Raw genomic sequence first — 15,727 nt, 5'->3', positions numbered from 1 at the left:
GAATATAGTAGTTGATGATGCGAAAACGGCCGTACGTACAATTGTCGGATTTTGACCTCAAATATTATTAAATAAAGTTGGTAGAAACTACCAGAAAAGTTATTCCCTTGTGTTTACAAGCCTATTTAATTGTTTTACGTTAGTTTTGATATCTATGTTATTAGCAAGCAAACGTGTTCTGATTAAATTGATAGTACTTAAAAATATAAGGTTACAAGGTAAATTTGTTATTTTCTTAATATATTATATTAGCAAATTAGTCTTCATAATTTGAGGATAAATGTCAAGAGACGTGCGGTATACGTAATTGTAATACATCTATTCATCACCAAATTAGTCTTACTAGTAATTGTTTACAAAATATCGATACTTGTTGTTATCATATTAATTATAGTCTTAGAAAACTTGAAATGTATAATTTATATAATAAGTAACCCAACTTTTATATATATTTTTAGGGGCCGGTTGGTATATATTCTGATTATTAATAGTTAAGTGCATAAAATTAAACTTTAAATCTATGGTTTATACTTTACAGTGAAGATAACCTTCAAGACTATTTAATAATTTGTGGGGTTCTAGATATGGATATCATTTGTCACTTGGACAGACATGAATGCACTTCCAAGAAGCTGACCGAGCTAGCTACATGCAATAATATGTATAAACTAACTACCATTTATGTCTATATATATATATATATACCTATAAAGAAACACTAAGTGACCCCGGCAGATTACGGATAATCTTAGGGTCAAGTAGATGTTTCCCACGAGGGTTAGGTCCGGCAAAGATGGTTATTCTTCTGATGACCTGCAAAACAGACCGTGAGCTCGTCACTGAGAAGGGGGGGGGGGGTACCTCCTTGTGACCACCCTCCGGCGTGAGAATCAGACTAGATTGCTCTGAATATAAATGTATATTAAGAGAAATAGCTAGAGCAGATATGTGATGGTATATGATAGTATATGATACCGTTCCAAGGTGTTGGAGTATTTATAGCCGAAGGTAGGTTTCCAAGCAGGTACAGCCAGCTGTATAATATTTCTTTTCTACCAACTGTGGGCTACGCACGTGCCATGCTGGTGGTTGGTGGGTAGGCAGCGGCTGATAGTGACATGGCCGGCTGTGTACTATTCCTTTTCCACCAACTGCAGGCTATGTACGTGCCACGACAAGGGTTGGTGAGTAGGCAGCGGCAGATAGTGACATTTTGTACTAAAGCGTGCTCCTCGTCGTACTGTTGTCAGTGAGCTGTCACCCTGTGATTGGTTCACGGGCTGCTTTGGTCAGATCTTGTCTATTTTGTCCATACCTTGGCAGGTATAGTACAAAAGATCCTCCAGAAGCGTACGGACTGGCTCATTTGGGCGGGAGTATTCCCGCCTTGCTGATTCCTTCTTCAGGTGACATTACTGAATTATTGAGTTAGTGCCTTGTGCGTGTAGCCTTGCTATTAGTGCGGGTAGCCTTCCCTGATGGCTTGTATCCGCAGCTGCGGGAACAGGCGGGGTACTTCACCATTCGGAGGCTTTTCCTGCGGGAACAGCTGGCGTACTGCGAGTAAGGTCTTCATCTCTCTGAGCATGGTGGGTCCTGCGGAACCAGTTGGTCTTTGCGCACACGTCCTTCTTCAAGGTGAGTCTTGCGGGTCCAACTGGGCCCTGCTGGGACCTACCTCTTCAAGTCCCCCCAGTCCAATGTTCTTCTCATGAATTGTTAATAAGTGAGGTGAACTTTTGGACTTAAGCAAAGGGTTTTGAAAAGGGTTTTTAGTTTTAAGGTTTTCCATGGGGATTCTTCCCGCGGTTTTCCTAATGTCACGTGCAAAAATTCCCGACTTTTCTGCTTGATCTTTGGGTATGATGCGGGTAGGTGTGTAACCTCCTCGCAAGTCAGGAGCGTTGAGTTTCACTTGTAGATTCTCCACGACGTTTTGGTAGTTTTAGACATAGTGATCAATTATGTTAACCAATTCCATCTTGGAGCTTCAAACAATCTAGTTCTCAACGTTCCTGCTATGCGGGGATGTTATTTCCCTTTCCACAAGCATGGCCCAGAAGATCCTTCTTGGTTTTAATTCCCTGCAAGTGCTAAGTATGTGAAGGGTTTCGCCTTGACACTGTACCCGCACTCGTCTTATAGTTACTTGACTTCCAAGGTATTCTTGGCTTCAATTCACTGCAGGTGCTAAGTACGTGAAGGGTTTCGCCTTGACACTGTACCCGCACTTGTCTTACGGTTTCTTGGTTACCAAGGTATTCTTGGCTTCAATTCCCCGCATGTGCTAAGTATGTGAAGGGTTTCGCCTTGACACTGTACCCGCACTTGTCTTACGGTTTCTTGGTTACCAAGGTATTCTTGGCTTCAATTCCCTGCAGGTGCTAAGTATGTGAAGGGTTTCGCCTTGACACTGTACCCGCACTTGTCTTACGGTTTCTTGGTTACCAAGGTAAGGGGGTATATTCCCTCTTATTTTTGAATCTTTGTTTCACGCATATTTTAGTTTAACTTGGCAATTTCTTGAGTAGTTTGGATAAGTTAACCTTTCAACGTGGCAGATGATAGGTTAAAGTTTTGCTCTCTTTCGTGATTGTGCGGGTAAGACCGTCACTTTCACTTGGCTAAACTTTACCTATATCTGACCTGCGTGAAGGTTTTCCTCATTTTTTCCTTAGAAATTTTCTAAGTGTTTTAAATAAGTTAACCTTTCGACGCGCGGTTGTCAATAGGTTGATGTTCAGTTTCCTCTATCATGGTTGTGCGGGTAGGACCGTCACTTTCATTTAGTGGGATGACCAAACTTTACCTATAACTGACCTGCGTGAAGGTTTTCCTCATCTTTTCCTTAGAAATTTTTGCCGTTTCTTGTGTTTATGCAGGTTTTGCCGCCTTCCACACGCAACGACTTACTTCCCCACTTATTTATGCGGTGAATACCGGCATATCAGTGTTTTGAATAAGTATAAAGGTAAGGCTATCAACACAATGTGATAAAGGAGAATCATTTCCATTAGAAGTGGCTCTAGGCCTTTTCTTTATATGTTTGGAATTGATCTACATGTAACATTTGCGTAATTGAGCTCCATTCCATGTTCTTGGGATGGGGGTGCCATCGAGCCTTTCGAGCCGGTATGCGCCCTTTCCCAAAACTTCTTTGATAATGTATGGCCCTTCCCAGACCGGAGCCAGCTTTCCTGGGCGTTCTTGGTTCGAAGCCTCGTTGTTACGCAGTATGTAGTCTCCGACATTGAAGTTGCAGAGTTTTACCCGCGTGTTGTAGTACTTTTGCATTTGTCGCTTGTAGTTCTCTTCACGAGCTGCGGCTAAGTCTCTGCGTTCTTCGGTTAGCATAAGGTCTAACCGTCTTTCCGCATCATTGTCTTCTGGTTGAATCAAGACCCTTGGTGAGGGTAAACCAATTTCGACCGGGACTGTGGCTTCAGTGCCATAAGTGCGGCTGAAAGGGGTTTCTCCCGTACTGGCCTTTTTCAGCGTTCTGTTTGCCCAAAGGACGTGTGGAACTTCGTCCACCCAGCCGGATCTGTGTTCCAAGAGTCTTTTCTTTATGCCGTCGACGATGCTCTTATTTGCTCTTTCCACCTCACCATTACCCTGCGGGTGCGCCACTGAGGTAAAGGTGTGGGTGATTTGAAGTTCTTCCAGCCACTTTTGTAGCTTCTTGTCAGCAAAGTTGGTGCCGTTATCGCTCACCAAATTCTGGGGAAGTCCAAAACGACAAATAATAAATTCCCAAATAAATTTTTTGATATGTTTTGCGGTTGTTTGGGCTAAGGGTTTTGCTTCTATCCCCTTGGTGAAGTAGTCGATGGCTACCACCAGAAACTGAACGTTCCCTGCTGCTGTGGGAAATGGGCCTGTCACATCGATGGCCCACTTCTGAAATGGCCATGAAGAGGTGACTGGAACAAGTTCATTCTTCAGGCGATGCGTGTTGGGTGCGTAGAGTTGGCAAGACCTACACTTTCTGATGTATGCCAGCGCATCTGTATGCATCCCCGGCCAAAAGTATCTCGCGTTATTTAGCTTAGCTACAACAGCGCGTGGACCTGCGTGTACTCTACAGATGCCCTCGTGCACTTCCCCTAGGAGGTAGCCAGCATCTTCGTTGTCCACGCATCTTAGAAGTAGGCCAAGAAAATTACGCCTGTAAAGGATGTCATCGATGAGTTGATAGTTCAGTGCTTTACAGCGTATTTTTCTTGCCTGTGTTTTTGACTCTGGTAGTATACCCGCCGCAAGGTAATTTATTATTGGTTTCATCCACGTTTCTGTGCCGGTTTGGATGACACAGATTTCCTTGTGCGGGACTGATGGTGCTCCAAGGAGTTCAATGCGGATGTTCTTTCCCAAGTGGGTGAAGGCTAATGATGCAAGCTTGCTTAACGCATCCGCAGATTTGTTTTCGCTACGCTTGACGTGTATGACCTTACAATCGTTAAAGTCGCGCATAAGGGTTTTTGCTTGTGCGAATTGTGTCGTTCACGGCCGTGTACGTCCCGTTTATTTGGTTGGCTATTAACATGGAATCCACGTGGGCTTCCAAGTTTTTCACACCCATCTTACGCGCAATTCTCAGCCCGGCCAAGAATGCTTCATACTCTGCTTCGTCATTTGTACTTGGAAAATCCAGTCGAATAGCGTAAGTGTATTCTTGGCCTGCTGGGTTGGTTAGTTTCAACCCTGCGCCTGAGCCCTCGTTGCTGGCTGCTCCATCAGTGTAGAGTCGCCAGACATCATCGATGTCCTGTGCTGGAGAGGGTTGAGCCTCCTCCTGGCACTCTTTCTCCCGCGAAGCGGGGACTTCGGCAATAAAGTCGGCAAAGACCTGGCCTTTTATGGCTGGCCTCGGCTTGTACTTTATCGCGTATTCTCCCAATTCTATTGCCCATTTGGCTAGGCGTCCTGACAATTCGGGTTTGCCTAGAACGTTTGCGAGTTTGAAGTTGGTGAGAATGATGATTGGGTGACCTTGGAAATATCGTCTTAGCCTGCGTGAAGCCTGTACAAGTGCTAAGACTAATTTTTCCAGGGTAGAGTACCGGGTTTCTACGTCTGTTAGGACACGCTAACATAGTAGATTGGCATCTAGATGCCTTTTCGTTCTACCAGCAGGACGGCCCCGGTTGCTCTATCTGTGGCGGAAAGGTATAGGATTAATTCTTCCCCCGCTTCTGGTGCTGTGAGCGTTGGGAGTTCGATCAAGCGTGACCGAATTTCCTGAAAAGCTGCTTCCGCTTCTGGTGTCCAGCGGAAGTGCGTTTTCTTTAAACAGTTTCTCAATGTTGACACGAATGGGAACGACCTATCCGCATGGTTTGCCAAAAAGCGGTTAAGTGCGACTAGGCGTCCATTCAGTGTCTGAGCTTGCTTGATGGTAGTAGGTGATTCCATTTTGATAATGGCTTCGACCTTTTCAGGGTTCGCTCTGAAGCCATCTTTAGTAACAATGACTCCTAAGAACTTCCCTTCTTCCATCCCAAAGGAACACTTGCTCGGGTTGAGCTTCATGTTTATCTTTCTGAGCGTGTTGAAAGTTTCTTCGATGTCTTTCAACATCGATCTGGGTCAGGGCTTTTGATGACCAAGTCATCCATGTAGACTTCCAAGTTCCTCCCAATTTGGGCATGAAACTCTTTGTCCATCAGGCGTTGGTATGTGGACCCGGCATTCTTAAGTCCGAATGGCATCATTTGATAACAAAATGTGCCATCGGGCGTCCGAAATGCAGTTTTGTCCTGATCGTCAACGGCTATGTGGATTTGATGGTACCCCTTATACGCATCAAGGAAGCATTTAAGGCGAAACGGTGCTAACGAATCTACCTTAAGATCAATTTCGGGTAACGAGTAACAATCTTTGGGGCATGCTTTGTTTAAGTCTTTGAAATCTATGCACATGCGCCATTGTTTGTTAGACTTCGGTACCATGACGGGATTTGCAACCCATGTTTGATATCTGCTAACGCGTACGATGCCCGCGTCAAGGAGTTCCTTGACTTGGGTTCTACACGCGTTAGCTTGTTCCGCCCCCATTACTCTGCGCTTTTGAATGACTGGCGTAAAAGCCGGGTCACACTTGAGCTTATGCCCTGCCTTACTTCGAGGTACACCAGTCATGTCAGCTGGTGTCCACGCGAAGATGTCAGCGTTTTTCTGTAGTAAGCGTTTAAGTAAGGTGCGCGTAGGATCAGTGACTGTTGGGCCAATGGTAACAACCTGGTCAGGGTATTTGCCATTGAAGGCCCATTCTTCTGGTTCGGTGATTGTTGGTTTAGCCATCTTTGGTTTGGGTTTTGATGAGACAGATGCGATGCATACCTGGGGAATACCGGTGATCATCGCTACACCCTCAGCTGTTGGCCATCCCATCATGCCGTGGACTGAAGATACCACGGCATTGAATCTTGCCATCCCGTCTCTCCCGAAGAGAATGTCGTATGTGTGGTGTGGCTTCCTCATTACGACAAAGTCCACGTCTTCTGTGCGGGAGTGTTTCCCGTCTGTGAGAATGACGTGGAAAGATAGGATGCCCAGGGGGGTGTTTGTGCTGCCGTCGAACCCTTCCATCGAGGCGTAGACCGTTTCCAGGCGTTCCTTGTCTTCGTCGTCTAGCTTGTCGAAGAACTGCCTGTACATAACCGTTGACGAGGCGCCGTTGTCAGCAAGAGTGCGGGAAGTGATGTAGTGCCCCAGCTGGCTTTTGATGACGATAGGGCCTTCTTTGCTGGGTCCTCCTGGCACTCGCGGGTAGCGCACCTCAGCTTCCTTCCACGCGCATGGTTCTGTCGTTCGTCTTTTTCTTCCTCTGACGTTACTATGAACCATGTGGATGCTGATGTCAACGGGCTTTCGTCCGTTGCTTTTGTATCGGTTATCATTCTTCCCTCCATTCTTGATTGATGCCACAAGGTGTGTAAGTTTTCCATCCTTGACGAATGTTTCAACAATATCCCTCAAGGATATACACTCCTCAGTGGTGTGACCCTTGTCCCGTGGAAGTCACAGGATTTGCTCTGATCCGCGTTATGTCGCTGCCGGACCATTGGAGCTTTTGGCCATGGGAGTTTTTCGGTGGCAAATATCTCCATGACGCTTTTGGTGAGTGGCGTCCACCGGGTGTTTCGGCTTAATGGGTGCGTGTTATCCCTTCCGCCTACTAGAGGGCGAGAGCTGGATGAGGTGTCAAAGTTTACCCTTGACTGCCAAATACCTAGCTTCCTCTTTTTGTTTTGCCGGGCGGTCCGGACGTTGTTTTCTCTAGTCCTCTGCGTGTAGAGGTTTGTACTCTGGGGAAGATCCCTACCCAGTTGCTTCTCCGTTTCGGCAAAGCGCTTAGCCGCCGTCATGATGGCATCCCATGTGGATGGCATGCCGTCTTTACCCGTCAACGTGCGGATAAGCTCTGGGTATTCGGCGCCCTGGATGAAAGCGGCGCGAACAAGATCTTCGCTTATGGTGCCCAGACTCAGCTTTTTCGAGTTGAAGCGAGTGATGAAGTCTAGTAAAGATTCATCTTCTTCTCTAACGCAGTTGAGGATCGTCCACTGCTCTTCAGTATATTTCCTCTGTTGGCTGAAGTGCTGGCTGAACTTGTGTTGGAAGTCCGCCCAATCATAAATGTGGTGGACCGGTAAACGATCAAACCACGCCCTGGCCGCTCCAACCAGCGTCATCTGGAACATATAACACCACGTGGGTTCCGTCCAGTTGCTGACGGTTGCCCCCGCTATAAATCTGTTCAAGTGATCATCTGGGTCGGATATACCATCATAAGTGCCGATGTTGGACATCCGTTTGGCACTCTTCGGGGCGATTGCTTCCGCAATGTCCCTTGCAAACTTGGAGGTTCCCGCATTTGCAACAGTTGGTCTAAAGGTTTTAGAGAAGTCACGTGGGTTTCTCCCCGCGTTCCTTGGTTTGAAAGTTTCTCCAAAATTCCTTTTCGGTTGGAAGTCCGTTTCCTTGCGCTTCCCTTTCGCCCTATGACGAGGGTTTGCGTCACTGTCGGACTCCTCCCAATCATCGTCCAAGTACCCGCACTCGTTGCTCATGTTGAGCTTTTGAGTGTTCCCGAACTCGTCATTAGCCCGTTGGAGTGAACGTAAACGTTCATCCAACTCAGCTTGGAATTCTTTCTGACGTGCTTCTGCCCACGCTTTAACTTGATCAAGTGTTTGGCGGGGGAGCCTCGTTTGTTGTTTCTCCAACTGGGTATCAATGAATCCCAGGGGAGGATTGTTTACTGCACTTGCCCCGGCTTGGGTAACCGGGGTAGTGTTCGTAAAATTTGTGTACTCGCCGGTGTTCCCAGTAGCTGGGGTTTTGGTTACCGGGGTTTCTTGGTCACTCGCTGGCCTTGGCACCGGAGTAACCTTAACCATCTTTCCAGAGGTTTTGAAAAAACTGAGAATTAGTTCTAGCTTTTATGCACGGATGGCGCCAATGAAGAAACACTTAGTGACCCCGGCAGATTACGGATAATCTTAGGGTCAAGTAGATGTTTCCCACGAGGGTTAGGTCCGGCAAAGATGGTTATTCTTCTGATGACCTGCAAAACAGACCGTGAGCTCGTCACTGAGAAGGGGGGGGTACCTCCTTGTGACCACCCTCCGGCGTGAGAATCAGACTAGATTGCTCTGAATATAAATGTATATTAAGAGAAATAGCTAGAGCAGATATGTGATGGTATATGATAGTATATGATACCGTTCCAAGGTGTTGGAGTATTTATAGCCGAAGGTAGGTTTCCAAGCAGGTACAGCCAGCTGTATAATATTTCTTTTCTACCAACTGTGGGCTACGCACGTGCCATGCTGGTGGTTGGTGGGTAGGCAGCGGTTGATAGTGACATGGCCAGCTGTGTACTATTCCTTTTCCACCAACTGCAGGCTATGTACGTGCCACGACAAGGGTTGGTGAGTAGGCAGCGGCTGATAGTGACATTTTGTACTAGAGCGTACTCCTCGTCGTACTGTTGTCAGTGAGCTGTCACCCTGTGATTGGTTCACGGGCTGCTTTGGTCAGATCTTGTCTATTTTGTCCATACCTTGGCATGTATAGTACAAAAGATCCTCCAGAAGCGTACGGACTGGCTCATTTGGGCGGGAGTATTCCCGCCTTGCTGATTCCTTCTTCAGGTGACATTACTGAATTATTGAGTTAGTGCCTTGTGCGTGTAGCCTTGCTATTAGTGCGGGTAGCCTTCCCTGATGGCTTGTATCCGCAGCTGCGGGAACAGGCGGGGTACTTCACCATTGGGAGGCTTTTCCTGCGGGAACAGCTGGCGTACTGCGAGTAAGGTCTTCATCTCTCTGAGCATGGTGGGTCCTGCGGAACCAGTTGGTCTTTGCGCAGACGTCCCTCTTCAAGGTGAGTCTTGCGGGTCCAACTGGGCCCTGCTGGGACCTACCTCTTCAACCTCATTTTGCATCTTCTAACAAGACTTGCTTTATTTCTTCTCTCCTTTAATGTCTAGGGTTTATCCTCAAACACATTCTCCTTCTCCTCCTTCTTCCGACTTAACACCTTTAAAGGCCGAATCGTTCACAATATGGATGAAATCCTTAGTTTTCAATACGCACGGATGCACCGTATATAATTCAAATGGTGAAATTGTTTATCGGGTTGATAATTACGACAATAAATGTTGTCAAGAAGTTTATCTTATGGATATTAGAGGAAAAGTTCTATTTTCCTTGTTACGAAAGGTAAAAATTCACTTGACATGGATATATTTGTATATCGAGTGTAAACGAGTTGAGCCTGAGCCCTTCAAGGCTCAAGCTCGGGTTGTTTAGCTTACAGAAGCTAGAGCTAGCTCGGCTCGTGAATAACTTTAGCTCGGTTTGTTTGTCATTTATTAATTAAGTTGTATATATTTTTAATTGTTTTTATATATATATATATTCATAGTTATAATTTTTATATAACGTATTACAAATTATTTAGTTATTTTATCATAATCTAATATATAATTGTAATAAATATATAATCATATATCCTATATGTTAAATAGAAAGGGAATGAGTAATATAGTCTTGTTAATTTATGCTTGCAATCCTATACTCAAGCTCAATACTAAGTGAAGTTTGTGCCCATTTATCAAAGAGCTTGATTTTAGTAGCAAGTCGATCTCAAATAACTCACATATTACAGATACAAATTCATTTGTTATAAGCATGCATGCAGTTAATTATTATTAAAGTTGAAAAATGATGTTTACTGTTGTTATATTATGCTTGCAGAAATTACGATTATTTGGTTGTTGGGATGGATATAAATGGGATGCTTGTAGTGCACAAAAACAACTATGGTTTCGTGTAAGAAAACATCGAAGCATTTTCGTTAGTTTGTGCGATGATATAACACGTTCAGAATGTACATACAAGATTGTTAGAATGGATTGTAAATTAGGGTTCAAGATTGTAGATGCAAATCAAGAAGGTGCACTTGTTGCGGAGATCAAACAGAAGCAAACAACCACAGGGATTAAGTTTGGAAGTGACGTGTTTACGTTAACTGTACAACCCCATGTCGACCAATCATTAATCATGGCAATTGTCATGGTCTATGGGTTGATAAATAATCAGATTTGATGGGAATAAAATAGTCAAATTTACTAGGTTTGATAATGTGTGTAGGACCTCAATTTTCTCCATGTTGTAATATTTTTGTTTTCATATTAGATTCAATTATTTTGTTGAACTCTAAAGGCTTTATATATGAAAATCAGATGGACATTGAGAAAGAATTTGTTTTAGCATATAGGCAGATATATGTTTTAACAAATATGGTACGGTACAATAAAGTACAATAGTGTCGAATACTCGTATAGTATAATTTAGTTTTTGAGATGGCTTGCGTAATTCTCCGACACCCTATATATTGAATTAAACCTGGATAGAGATAAGCTAATTATGTATGTTTACCTTTGGAACATCTACACCAATGGACGTTCATGGGAGTTACGCTTTGTGCGGACATGAGGTGGCGGACTAGCTTGCGTTGTGGAGGATGTCTAGCAAAAGTATGGTATGTAAATTCAGACTGACAACTAACGTTTGGTGTGGGCCCCACTTTTAATTCTTCGTGCACATATATTTTATATATGATCGTAGCAACGCGTATGTGAATTTTACCTACCAAACATATACTTTCAATAAAAAAAATAACCAATCTTTATATTCAAACTCAATGCATTCTCTTTTAGTTTTCAAAAAAGATTTGGTTACTTAAGGATCATTGTTGGGTTAAAGTTAAATAATCCAAACACGATATATAGTTTAGTGCATATATTTTCATCCTTAACCTCTGAATTATATTGTGTAACTCATCAATGGATTAATGGCCGGGTTGTAAAGAATTATAATCAAGTCATAAACATGTTAATCTGGCATAGCATAGTATATTAATTAAGAAGGGTTAAAATTAGCATGATAATTCAAACATAATGTAACAATTTTCATATGGTATCATTTTCGATCAGTTCATATGATGTGATATACTTTTCAGCCATCAATTTGCTATATTACTCTACTTGTTTTTTATATCTTATAGTTAAAAATTAACAAATGCAGCTTTAAAATTAAGGAATAATTATAATATAAACAAATTAAAAAAGTGGATAGTATTTAAATAAGAGAATCCTTATACCTACTACACTTGAAGACAGAACCGACGTCATAAGAGCTAGATACCTTCATGTCCATAGAATTTCAAGATCATTAACAGTCACGTAACTTTATTCTATTATTAGTTAATTATCAACTAGCTCTAGCTGATCAGTATCACATTGCTAATAGAAAAACAATATTTTTCATTCTATATTTATATTTTATACATTTTTTAATCTAAATCACTTCAATATTTATTTTTATGTCTATATATTTTGTAACTACACTAATTAGCAAAATGTGTGTTCTATTCTCTCTAACTACCAATAAAGTGATATGACCGACATCGACTGGTTCTCTTATTTGGATTTAATCTATATACGGTTCACTTATGCCTTTAAACGAACCAAACGTTCGGTGAACTGTTCGCGAATTGTTCGACGAGAAGTTCGTTTATTTAATAAACGAACGAACATGAACACATGTTCAGTTCGTTCATTTATGTTCATGAACGTTCATTTATGTTCGTTTACGTCTATTTATTTATGTTTGTTTATGTATTAATAAAAAATAATTAAATATTATTTGAATAAGTCATCTACTTAAAGTTTTATATTTGTTAATTTGTGTTCATTTAAGTGTTTTCATTTATGTTCGTATGTGTTCATATATGTTAATTTATCTTTGTTCACTTATATTCGCCTAGATTTTAAACAAACGAACACAAACGAACATGAACATAAATATTTGTTCGATTAAGTATCTGTGTTCGTTTAAAGTTAAATAAACGAACACGAACATGCACTTGTTCGTGTTCGTTCAATTCCTTTACATGCTTTCATTATTCATATTGATGAATACATCGATCTTAATCTCTAGACTCTGACCGATTTTATTTGTGTTCGTGAACACATTAATTTCCTTAATAAATGAACACGAACATAAAATCTTGCTCCGTAAGTGTTCGTGGACCGTTTATGAACACATTATTTCTTTAACGAACAAACACGGACAAGGTCTTGTTCGTATAGCCCTAGGTTCACTTATGTGAAGGTCTTAATTCATGTCATGTTAAATCACGCGAATTGTCGACGTCAGTTTTATAGTTTAACATGATTTTACTCCTTTAACAATATGCATGTAACACAATAATCTTCCCTTAATGCTATAGCTTTTAAGGAATGTTAAATTTTAACCATACTAAACTCTATTGTTGTAGATGATCATGTAAAGGTATTTGTACGTACAATAATAAGTAAGAATGGATGATTGGATGGTAACTAATTAGGCATGCATTGTCCTCTCACGACTCACAAGAGCCCCGTTATATATTGTGGTATCCAGTGATATAGCATACTAACATCGTCCCCACATCATTTGATGTACGTGGTGACAAAGGTGGTTTAGTTTCAAAATGATGGTCAGAAGTTCGATCCTCAATAAGGGTGGTTTGTAAATAATATATTTTGTTGTTCAAAAAATAAATATCAAAATTAATAGGATGTCAAATGGCTAAAAATTTGAGGCTTATTACAATTAATGGTGAGAAACGAGTATCAGTGGCACTCAAAGCGACAACTCCATTGAAAAAAAAACATTTTTCAGCAAAATCGACCTATCATCGAGGAATAGTCTAAGCCAGGAAATAAGGGCTCTCATTAACGTGTCAAAGATTTGCATTAGCTATTACAAGCATTCACCACATACTTACTATCGCATTATTTTGATCTTGTACGAATCATCATAATAATAATATAAAACAACACTTATTTAAAGTTTTTTATCCATGATCAAAAAATATACTTGATGTAAAGCAATTGTCCTGTCGGGTGTCATTAACTGTACGGGTTTCTTTTTGCTTATTAGTTTAGAAGATAATCAAGTTGAGACACCTTTATCATGAGCTAGCTTAAATTTGTATCTATTTGTACCCGTGATCAATAATTAGAGACATAATAATCAACGATTCACACGATGTGGTACCACAAACTATCTAGTGAAGCATCATATGTAAGAAATATGAACAAAAAGACAAAAACACCCCTACTTCACGGTTTGCAACTTAACACATTTAGGATCAAAAATTCAAAATGTCAATACTTTTAATTTAATTTACTTCATAAAATATTAGAACTAGAAGTTTAGGACCGCTAAAAGCCATAGTTTATTATTTTAGCATCTAAAGTGTGTTAGAATAAAGCAAACGAAACCAAACAAACTGAAAACAGTAAATAATATTTAATTTCATTATTGGAGCAAATGGGAACTATGTGTTTCCAGCCAGTAGTTTAGCCATAACTTGGAATGCTAAATCATCATTTAGTGAGATTATGAATCATTAAGCATTTAACAGATGTAAAAAGGTGAAAATATATGTATATAATTATATGAAAAGATATGTATTAGGGGATATTAGAAAGTGAAAAGAAATATGCCGTTAATACGTGTGTTGTATTCTAATAGCTACAGTGTTACGTTAAAACATGTAAAGAGTAGGTTTTAACCATTATATGTAATATTTAGCAAGCGCGTTATGGTTTCACTAATAAATAAATAAAAGAAAGAAAACCGAGCGTGTGTATGTGATTGGTGAAGGGTAGTAGACCCCGCCCCTTCTTTGTGTTTTTGTAGTGAGGTAACATCTATCTTCCTAAAACCTCCCCTCCCTTTTAATATGAGTGGTTCGATGTTTAATTAGGTTTTGGGATGAGGTGGCATCCCCCCACCCCCACCCCACACACACATTGTCTCAACATTAAGAAGCCATTGTTGTTAAGTAAATTAAATGGCCTATCATATAAGATTTATGCCAAGTTCATATAGATAATTCACTAAAATAAAATGTTATTTTAATACCATAAAAACTAATATTAATTCATTTTATGTGAAAATAAACACCTTTTAACTACTTTTTATATATTAAATATACTTAATGTAAAGTGTGTTTAACTTGTTTGAAATGCATGTATTCATGAATCGATAATAAACATTAAACTACAGGTGCACTCATTGTAAATGTAAATGTTTTACATGTATTTTTTTTATGATGAATCTCATGTAAACGCTTTTGTTAACGTAAAACACTACCTCATCAATTTTTAGTTGTGTGTGTTGGTATATTTTGCATGAAAATTTTTTAATCCATGTTAGGGGGCGTTTGGGATTGCTTATTATAGCCAACTTATTACTTATAAGTTATTGAAAAGTAAAAAAAAAAAAAAAAGTGTGGGATTGTTGATATGTAAAGAGGATAAGTTGATAGGTTACAATATTGTAGCTTATGACTTATATATAATCTTAAAAATAAGTTAAGGGGGTAAAAATAAGGAATCCCACACACCCCCTGTATTTGCACACTTGGAATATCACTTACTCAAAGTTAAATTAGTTAAATATATGTTTTTTTTTTATAAAATATGCACTTTAGATAAGTTTATATATTGTGCATGCCATAACTAGGAATGACAAAACATACATAGATCCCTTTAGGTCTACCTGAAATATCCAACAATTAAACAAACTCCTCTCGTAGAAACTTGTTAATCAAGACGTGACTAAATTGGTCAGCACCACAATGACCATTGTTTGTCGCCGTCACTACCGCACAGTCGTCAAAAAGGTATTGATATTTGTTTCCAAAAATGTCTCTTCAAACCAAGCATATGTTGTCAGACATGTCTATCCAAACCAAATTTATAATTTTCTGCTGAACTTATTTTGCTTATTTTACCAAGCTTAGTCAAAACACATTGGTATATGCTGGTCTTATAAGATCGTTCACTAGATGACTTTTAAGTAAACTATATAAACATTTATACATATTGTTTTAACTATAGCCTGCCTATACACGGCTACAAAACATCAGCCTCTCTTTTGTCTCCCTATATATAATTGAGCCGCATTACGTACAAGTGCTCATATGGCTGTCAACTTAAAATTGATTTATACACAGTAAGATTAACAATTGGTGATGACTGTGATGTTTCAAATATTGTTTATATTGCTTAGCTACTAAAGAGAATCAAGAAACATATACTGTTAATGCGAAAAAGATCAAACACAGGGAAGAAGTTTCAAGTTCATATCCAACAT

At 40.5% G+C, this 15,727-nt stretch overlaps 1 protein-coding gene across 1 annotated transcript; it reads left to right on the top strand.

Moving 5' to 3' along the window:
• The first annotated feature begins 9,448 nt into the window (after positions 1-9,448).
• Positions 9,449-10,655, top strand: LOC143537378 (protein LURP-one-related 4-like). Its single transcript, XM_077031158.1, has 2 exons — positions 9,449-9,730; positions 10,268-10,655. The coding sequence occupies exons 1-2, from the start codon at positions 9,491-9,493 to the stop codon at positions 10,616-10,618; spliced, it is 591 nt and encodes a 196-aa protein (XP_076887273.1). The 5' UTR covers positions 9,449-9,490; the 3' UTR covers positions 10,619-10,655.
• Positions 10,656-15,727: the final 5,072 nt, after the last annotated feature.

This window comes from Bidens hawaiensis, unplaced genomic scaffold (assembly GCF_021521415.1).
Source record: "Bidens hawaiensis isolate Kalapana, Puna unplaced genomic scaffold, B.hawaiensis_p1.1 tig00011186_1, whole genome shotgun sequence".
NCBI lineage: Eukaryota > Viridiplantae > Streptophyta > Magnoliopsida > Asterales > Asteraceae > Bidens > Bidens hawaiensis.
This window is presented reverse-complemented; position numbering and strand designations above follow the sequence as displayed.